We start from the raw sequence: 10003 nt of genomic DNA, 5'->3' as shown, positions 1-10003 counted from the left end.
CAATTAACACATGTAATCGGTTCTCAGATATCAGCGCAGGGGATTATTCATGATGAGAGATGATCCACCTAATGGCTATACCTGAAGCAGCTTAATTCTAGCAGGAAAGCCACGTCTGCCCGGTTCCTGTATCTCTACACCACACTATCAGCCAGGGGTTATGGTTACAGCCAAGTGTATTTGCTCAGACTCAGTGCTGGCCCTGCCAGATCTGGTGACAGCAGCCCCAGGGTTGGGAGAGGATGGGGAAGACCAGAGTCTCTGCACTATACATTGAGAAGGCTAATTGTCTTGGGTATAAAGCAGTCTAAATGAACATAAAATCTGGATGCTGTTATTGAGCTTGTGTGAATCATGCAAACTGGGAAGTGCTGTGTAAGGCATAAGAAAGCAGTAAGCCTCTTTGGCATCAGTTCTCTGTTCTTCAGTCTGTCTGCACCATGGTTCCAAATGTGTCTGTAGTGCCTTGGCAAAATTTCCCATTAGTCTGTGAAATCTAGCCCTCTGCTATTGTAGTTAATGGAGAGCTGAGGAAGGCATACATTTTTAACAGAATTTGCTGTACTTCCATGAAGAGTAGATAGTTTTATGAAGTACATGTTACAATCCCAAATCATATAATAGGCTGATGTAGAAGTGATGAAGTAGAGATAGTCATAATGTATAAGCATGTGTACTGCACCCCCAAGGACAGTTTCAAAGTCAGTACATGACTAGGAAATGCTACTATTAACATTGCCCCTGCAGACTTAATTGGATACCTTGTATAGAGGCATTGTAACACCAGTTTTAATTACAGGATCACAATCTACTTTTTACACAGAGTCCATTCCAAGCCCCTGACACAGAGAGTCAGAACAGCTTTGACTTTAATCTGTCTAGCACATCTACTGGCTCATTGTCCATAATTGCTACTTTTGGAGAAGGGAAAAAACCAAATGCTCTCACACATTCTGAATGAGCTTTGCATGTATGTTTGTTCTCTTGCAATTCCTTTCAAGGGCATAGAGGCCCAACACATGGGAATCTAGCTCATAAATCCATACTGCAGTTCTTCCATAACTGCATCCAATACATCTGCTCCCGGACCAGCTGTGATGCTGCTACAGAAGCACAGGTTAGCTAGCAGGCACCAGCACCGAGAGAAGCACTGAGCACTATACTTTAATGTAGCAGTTGAGTGCTGTGGTCCTTACAAATAATTCAGAGAAACACACATGGAGTCCCCACAACAGCCCCATGCCTGGGGAGAGAGTGACAACTGAAGCTGTACAGCATCCCACCAGTGCTGACAGAGCCACATGGGAGCAGAACAAATGTGGCATGAGTATCAAGACCTACATGCACGGTTTACTTTTAAGTTACTTTATAGCTTTGATTTTGGTATTTCTCTTCATTCTTAGCTTAATAATACATTATGGACTAGGAGCCATTCTGCACTGGAACATTACTTTTGCTTTTTTCTACTTTCTCCTTTCAGACAAGGATGTCAATGTTATTTACAGAAGCTACTGAACTACTTTCTGCAGATCGTGTTTGCCTTTATTTGCCCTTAATTATTTGTTTTAACAAATTAGTTTTACTTTCTTCCTGTCTTTTTTTTTTTTTCCAGGTTTTCAAATGGCTGATCCTTTTCTATATGATACTGGAGACAGATCTCACTATGGGTGCCTTGGACATGAAGTACAAATTGAGTACCTTAAGGCATATGTTTGTAGACCATCTTTTTTCACGGACAAAGCTGTGATTGTGGTTCATGATGTATTTGGATGGCGGTTCCCAGATATTAGATACATAGTCGATTTGATTGCAGGTCATGGATATATGTAAGCAACTTTCTTTCCTATCTTCCTCTTAAATGCATTAATAGATCACCAGGTCCAAAGCTAGGCATGGCATATGATGTTTCGCATATGCATAGGGCAACCATGCCTTTTCAGGCTGAGTGAATAAAAAAGGAGAGGGACAAAACATTTCCACAAAGCCACCAAACCTACTAAAACTGACCCATTAGCAGTGGCTACCCTAGCACAAAGCCACAAGGAGTCATGAAATGCCGGTGTTTGTGCTTATGTAGCAGTGTAGGTGATCAAAAGATAAACGTTTGTATCTATTTTCAGTTGTATAAACTTTTCAGAACCAAACCTTTTGAACATTTGCTTTATCTTTTAATAGTAAAGAGGTATATATATGTTTATATAGAATGAGGAGGGTGGCTTAGTTCCTTTACTTTTGCATTAAATGTGTCTAAGGAAACAATGAGCATTTATTTGTGGTTTGGTGGTTTTTTTCCACACAAAGACATATACTTTTAGCTCTGCTGATTGTCAGAAAAATATGAGTAAAACATAATTCAGATAGTAGCCATGCAGAAGTGCACTCTGTAGTGAAAGACATTAGGAGACGTTTAGACATTCACAGATTCTCCCCAACTGGATATGAAAATTGACTTCATTCTATGTCTGACACAGAGCCATCTGCCCAGACTTTTTCAAGGGAACAGAACCCTGGAAATCTACTGATCACTGGGCTGACTTTGCTGACTGGATGAAAGATCATGATCCTATGAAAGTAGACAAGTAAGATACATATTTGTACTTGAACTATAAAAAGCATCCAGCAAACAAGGGGAATTTGTATGAAATGTTAGAATGGCACCTCACAGCAGGGCAAGCTGGCTGCACAAATACAATTGCTAATTCTGGGTGATCCTTCTGTGAGTCTAGGCACAGTCTTGGCTGGGATTTAAAAAGAATCATCTGCTCTGCACATCACTCTGCTTGTTGTCCCCACCTTGTTTTCCTGGGCCCTTTCTAACTATGTTATACTGGCCACACAGCCTCCCAGTGTTTCACGAGCTATGAAATACCCAGCACTCTCATCCACAAGTGCTGATTCTGCCCCCAGTTCCTCAAGATAATGAGAAAAGCACTTCTATAATTGCTGATGTTATCTGCCGGCTGTCACTTGCCCATGTTGCTTTCTGCCTTGTAGATTTATGATAGGTACAGATGATATTCTCCTGAACAGCGCTACATAAAATTTTGCGAGGTTGCCCAAAACCCAAGATGCATCTGATCAACTATACTGTTTTTCTCTGTGTGAAATAGAGGGACCACTGTCTGTACAGTCTAGCAGTGCCTGTAACAAGGCTTCTCTCAGTTACAGGGAGGCATTGCTTTCTTCAGCATCTATCCCACAGCTCAAAACTTCAGAAGATGGTAGTGAGGCAGTGACATCCTTTTACTCACCTACCACCTTGTAAGCCACAAATATTTTTCTGACCCATTCCAGACATCTCAGCAGGGACAGCCTAACTTCAACATCTCTCACTGATGTTTTTGACCATATAGTTGCAGAAGCTGTTACAGATGCTTTTGAAAAGGCAAATGACTAACAACTATAAAGAAACTCTACTCCAAAGAGTGAGCAGATATGTGGGCACTGCTGTAAAAAATGGAGATCTGAGGTCATGCCTGTGCTGTCTTTTGAGTATTCACTTTTGAGGGTCCCCTGCGGTTTGGATCCATTGCTCTGCCAGAGAACTTGGAATCCAAGACACCCATGACTTTCTTAGTACCCTTCCATACAAGCCAAATCTGAGAAAGCCTGGCCACAGGCCTAGGGCACAATCTCCTCTTCTTGTCACTCTCATAATGGTTTTTTTTTGGTCACCCTAACCAAACCTGTGATGATATACCTACTGTTTGAAAATATAGTTATTAGTTTATGCAGTTTGCATCTAAACTTTATTTCAAACTCTGTAGATACTGAGGAAGATTAAACTGTTGAGGCCTAAGAAGTCAGAAATTTAAAAATTAGACTTGCTTTTGTCTACGTTGAAAATAATTTTCATTTTTTTTCATTATACTTCATGTAAAACTTGTTTTTATAAACATTATAGATACTGACAGTGTACTTTTGAGTAATTGCTACTTCAGTATAACATTCTTGCATGTGGGCTTGGTAGGATATTTTAGTATTAATTCATGCAACAGGAATGACATAGTCAGGATAAATCTTTATCTAAATAGGTGGACTCTGTAGAGATGGTACAGTGAAGCTTATCTATTCCTACAGTCCATAATGCAAGATGTTGTTCTACTTGCAGATATGTCTTGTCTTTAGTTGTCCTCTCCTAGACAAAGTGGTTCAATTAAAAATTTGCTAATTTTGAAAACACAGGAGCAGGTGACAATTCAGGTAAGTATTTAAGTACCTACAGCTGTACTTCCCTAAACTAGGACCAGAGATCTTAACTCTCATTTAACAATAGAAGACACTGTTCTAGGCTGAAATGTGGTTTTTAAAGTAATCCCTGTATTAAATGTTTGGGGGTGCAGACACAGAAAACAAAATCATGTATCTCTTGTAATTTTCTTCTTAAATTGTCAAATATTGCTTCTGCAATAGAGTCCTTAGTTTACTTTTGTTTATATGTCTTAGGGAAGCTGATGTTGTCTTGAAGTATCTAAAGGAACAATGCGGTGCAAAGAAGATTGGTATCGTTGGGTTTTCCTGGGGTGGAATGGCAGTACATCACTTGATGCTGAAAAATCCTCAATTAACCGCTGGGGTGTCCCTCTATGGTAGTGTAGAACACATGAAAACTTACTTGGGTTCTCATGACTATGCATAGTTTGTAACTGTAGTTATTGCTTTGTAGCAATTTCTGTAAAAACTCAAAGGTGAGTTGCAGATTTTAATTATGGTTATTTCACCAATATGATATATTTGTATAAAAATTTTAATACTGTAGACAAGAAAAAAATTGCTTTCTTTTGCACAATAATTTCCTAATCTTATTTTAGTGCTTTGAGAGCAACAAAATATATTTTCCAAATGCTTTTTCTCCATCCAAATATAAACTGTATTGATCTAAGTAATGTACCTAATGAGTAAACTTAAATTTGCCATTTATCTTGCAAGACAACCTCACTAACAGACCGTTCCTCAAAATATTATAGGAATAATTAGAGACTCTGAAGAAAGATACAATTTACTAAATCCGACATTTTTCATTTTTGGTGAGAAAGACCACACCATCTCTTTGGATCAGGTAAGCTTTTGTACTGGAAATACTACTTTTCTGATAGTTCATTTATCCCCCACAAAAATCCTTGTTGGAAACCATTTCCAGATACAAAAAATTAGACAGTCTAGATTGTTTTGTTTATATTTCAGCTTCCCATATATCTTGCTTAGGTTATTCAAAGCTTCTTTTTTGAGGTGAGAAATGCAGTAAAGACCACTCATCAGTCTCTAAATGGCTAGATAAGCAAAGTGTGAAACTGGACAGGGAGATCCAACTGGTATTAACCAAGCATCTCAAAACCTTGAGATACTACTGCTGTGGGTGAGAAATCAGGTAGTTAAGCCACTCGGAGAAAAAAAAAAGTAATTTCAGCTTGGTAACTGAACTTTCTGATGATGGGGGCCAATGACTAATTGCTTTTGGCATAAGAAGAAAAAAATGAACTGTATGGGAAGACTGGGTGTGGATTTTAACTGAGATGATAACAATTTGTGGACTCTCTTTTGACTCTTGGCTGCCATCTATGTTCTGATATAAGCCCTACCGTAAGCATATCTGAGAGGCTGGATAAATATATGTGTAGGAAACTGGTGCCCTCTTCTGTGAGTAAATTCTTTTTCTTCAGTGACAAGGATAAAAAAAAAAAGGAAAGAACATGAAATAAATTACAGAAATCTCTCTAATCTGCACAATGGGTAGAATTAAGTTTTTGAGGCAAAATAATGTTCATTCTCCTGTTTTCTAACTTTTTAGTGGAAATAAGCACAAGAATGTGTCTGCAGATGTATATGTGTACATAAACATGTGATTAGTACTTTTCATGTACTTATCACCAAAAGATTGTGCAGGAACAGTGTCTTTTTGTAAAGTAAACTAAAAAAAAAACCCTCTGTGTTTTCTTAAACTCTGTTACTAAGCCTATCAAAATGTTTTGGTCTGATGGTCACTGAGGTTTATGGAATATGTTCTCTCAAGATCAGAGCTTAAAGTATAGATGAGAAGCCTAAGAATCTGAATAGAAATGCACCAGTTCCTTTATGACAATGAGATTTACCAAACCATCTTTGCTGTAACTGTTGAGGTTCTTAGACTCACCAATCCTTTCAAAAAAACGTTTCAGTCTTACATCCCAAAGAGGGTTTTTTTCTATGAAAAACAACAAGTTTGGCAAACTTAAAAAAACCCCCCACAATGTAATGGAAAACCACTTTCTTTTACAGGTCTTCTTATTGGAGGAGAAGTTGAAACAGTATTGTAAAGTTTCATATAAAATTAAAGTTTATCCTGGACAAGTTCATGGTTTTGCACAACTGAAGCCAGAAGATATGAAACCTGATGATAAACCTTATATTGAAGAAGCTAGAAAGGATATGATTGATTGGATCAAAATGTTTGTTTGACAATAGCAGAAGGGATTGATAGGCTTCAAGATCAGTGAGTGATTTAATTGAGAGAAGAAAACAGTCAAGGAAAAAATATGTTGAAAGTTGTCACAAACTAAAATAGGTACATTTTAATTTATAATTTTAAATTATTTTTTACAATATTTACAGAAGATTGTGAAACCAAGTTGGACTAAAGAATGATTAGGTATTAAAAATTGTTTCAATTTACCTTGCTTCCTATTTGCTTAATTATTTTGCATTATGACCATGATAGTAATGATACTGTTTATCCACTTGTCTTTGATAGTGAATATGACTTGAGTAATTTCAACTTACTTGAGTAATTTCAGGCTTTGTTTTGGTATGATGATTGGTGGTCATAGGTGTTAACATGCAAGCACCCTGGTTTTGCATACAGACATTTTCTTTTATTATCTGCAAAGCGTTTGTCTCAGATATACTGCTATCTTGGGCAGAATTTCCCACGTGTGAAACAAACACTTGGCTATATTAAAGAGTTAGGAAGGAATGATGTTGTTAGGTGGCACTCTCCAAGTACTATCTTGGCAATATTAAGAAGGGTGCTTCTAGTATTTCTTCATGAACATCAAGGAAAAATACAACTAGTACCTAATCCTGATGGATCCCTTTCAACTCATGTTGAAAGCATGTTCTATTCTGTGTTCTATTCTATCAACACTGTGGAAACAGTGGATTTGTTGTCCTGGTTCAAACTGTGGTTATCAGGCACAGGGCTGACAAACAGGTATCCCCGCTCAGTCCTGGTTATATTGTTTGCTTCATATTATATCCCTTGTTCTTTATCACCCTTACATCCTTCCAACTACATAATGCATAAACAAAAATAAGCATCCCCATTAACTCTTACCCCACTGGCTTCAGTTTTGTTGACCTGCTGTACTTTTTTTTTTTTTTAAATTGCCTTAGTAATTACTTGGCAACTAGTGTTTACTCAGAGATTCTCTAAGGAACTTATGTCCCTTTTATTGTCTACAACAGCTTCTCACCCTGTTGCCTTGTTCATGTTGCCATAAATTAAAGCTAGCCATCTACATTATTTTCCCTTTGGTATTGGGCATGTCTGGCAGTTTCACATGCTGCTATCCTATCAGTGTAACTATATGGTCATGACATGGTGGTTGTCTACATACCTCAGCAGACTGAGTATGTTAAACAGTACTGCTGTGAGGAGAGAAGCCATGAAGCACTGTACACACTGCTTGTTGCTCAGCTCTCAGCTGTGCCAGGCAGTGTCTGTATGCCCAGTCAGTGTGTCTGTTTTCACCTTCTGGGCAGCCGTGTTGATGGAGGCATGGCTATGGACATGGTGACAAAGGATGTTCCATAGCCAGAGAGAGTGAAACTTGAAATGGAAAACACAAGTGTTGTGTCAGAGCCAAGGGAGATGCCGTTTGGGAGCACACGGGTATCTTGGTGCCTGGCCTTCTTGCTGGGGTGATGTGCATCTGCAAAGCTGTCAGCAGCAGCCCCATGTTCTGCAGCTCAGCGTCCTGCTCCACGCAGTGACCTGCTGAAATGAGTTTCCTCTGACACCAAGAAGAATAAATGAAAAGTATGTGTTTTGGTTTTGGTTTAGGTACTTTTTTTTAATACTTCCCTGGATATGCTTTGCAACTCTAGACCAGGTTTCAGGCAGCGCTGGGGGAGAAATGCCGAAGTGCTACTGACCTACGACCACCACCATTCTCACCTGCAGCCCTCGCCTGTCCCTCAGGAGGCCGGGGCCGCACCCCCAGCTCCCGTGTGTACCGGGAGCGCAGGGCCGCTTTGTGTCCAGCAGGAGAGAGTCATCTGCGGGCGGGTACCGACTGCTGCAGAGAGCTCTTCCCACCCTTGATCCCGGCAGCCGCGGGCCCGGCTTCACGAGAAAGACGCTGGGAAGGGGGAGTGGGGCGAGGCTGGGCTGGGGGGCTGCCCCTACCTTTGCCCTCAATGGTGGTGGTGAAGGCGGTCGTGTCAGAAGGGCATAGGGAAAGGCGAGGAAGCAGCAGGAGTTGGGGGAAACGCGGAGCTCTGAGGAGGGGAAGATGTTTCACTACTATGCTCTGGAGTAACCTGCCAATAGAAGTGGCGGAATCTCCTTCTTTGGGGAGTTTAAAAACCCTTTAGGGTGAGTGAAGCTTTGAGTGGTGCGATCTTGTCCTGACCCATGATGGGAGATTGGACAAGGTGACTTCCAGGCATGCCTTCGACCTCAAACATCCTCTAATCTCCAAAATCCCCATGCCGATCTGACCAGGTGTTTTCTGTACAAGTCGCTGTTAGCCCATGTCCCCAAATGGCTGTACCAGGTCATTAGCTGTGTCTTGTGCAGCCAGACATCCCAGGTCCCAATCCCACAACATTCCCACATAGGCCAAGGAGAGCTTCAGGCCCTTGGCACCACTCCTCTGCCTCAGAAAAATTATCCAAGTATCGTGGGCTTGTGAAAGCAACATCATACATGATGTCATACATGAGACAAGGGGCAAGCAAAGAATCATGAAAATAGGAATTCAAGGGAGCTTTGAAAGCAAGTGTCTACTGTAGCTTGTCCTGCAGTGAAAAATGCCAGTTGTGTAATTGGTGTTAAAACCTGTTTGAAGTGGACTAGAAACACACACTGCATGTACAACAGCTTTTTCCTGTCTGTTTTCCCAAACACTATACAAGTTCTTAAAAAAGTGTTCAGTTGGGAGCCTCCTTAGGTGAAGGTAAGGAGCCAGGTTGTAGGTGTGGGATAGTATGCGTGGGATGCAGCTGCAGGTTGTGTAAACAACTTTTATAGAAGAGATGTGAAAGCCTGCCTGTACTTTTCTCCAAATGTACTCATCCCTTGGTCATTAGGGCTGGCACAGGGTGTCTGCAGCCTTTCTGGGCATCCAGGCTCTCCTGCTGCTCACAGCATGTGGCCATGTGTGCCATTGCTTCTGGAGCCCCTGATAAATTGTTCCTGAGCTTGGTTGGTTGACCCTGACCTCATCTCGGATGACCCCCCCAACACACTCATTCCCTCTCTTCAGTGTGTGGGCAAGGGGTTTGCAGAAAGTACGTAAAACTTCCCTTCAGGTTTCTAAAACCTGCATTGAGGCAGGATTCTTCACACCTGCAGAAATGGGAGGATGGTTTGCCTTGAGAGAGGGAAATGAGGCAGATTTTTAACATAACCCCTGACTTCTCAGCCCAGACATAATTAGTTTAGATGAGATGCTGGTGCAGCTGGCTATCACAGCTACTCTTTCAGCACTGCATAAACGGCACTGTGGTCAACAGCTTCACAGCCAGACCATACTCACTCCAGGAAATGTCCACAAGACGGGGCCCCTCTCCTTGATTGTCATGAAGACTTTTGGGGATTTTGGCTCTAATTACAGTAATCAACACTCTGAATGGTCCCTGTCAAATCCTGCAGTAAAGGTACACCAGTGTCAAAGGAAACCTGGCTTCCTAGTAAGTGGGAAGCTGTAGCAAGCAAAGCTCTTCAATGCTGTCTCTGCGAGCAGCAAGGCACCAGCCTGCTGGGTTGTGATAAAAGGTAGAATGTCACCTCCTCCTCAGGAGT

General features: G+C 40.9%; 1 protein-coding gene across 1 annotated transcript; it reads left to right on the top strand.

The window, feature by feature from the left end:
* Window positions 1-1620: 1620 nt before the first annotated feature.
* LOC113966479 (carboxymethylenebutenolidase homolog) lies at window positions 1621-6522 on the top strand. Its single transcript, XM_027681248.1, has 5 exons — window positions 1621-1826; window positions 2472-2579; window positions 4447-4589; window positions 4968-5059; window positions 6256-6522. Exons 1-5 carry the CDS (start codon window positions 1621-1623, stop codon window positions 6433-6435), a joined length of 729 nt encoding a protein of 242 aa, XP_027537049.1. The 3' UTR covers window positions 6436-6522.
* The last annotated feature ends 3481 nt before the right edge of the window (window positions 6523-10003 follow it).

The sequence above is a fragment of the Neopelma chrysocephalum genome, unplaced genomic scaffold (genome assembly GCF_003984885.1).
Source record: "Neopelma chrysocephalum unplaced genomic scaffold, ASM398488v2 Primary Assembly neopelma1_22b, whole genome shotgun sequence".
NCBI lineage: Eukaryota > Metazoa > Chordata > Aves > Passeriformes > Pipridae > Neopelma > Neopelma chrysocephalum.
Note: the sequence above shows the minus strand (reverse complement) of the source record. Positions and strands in the feature narration are given on the sequence as shown.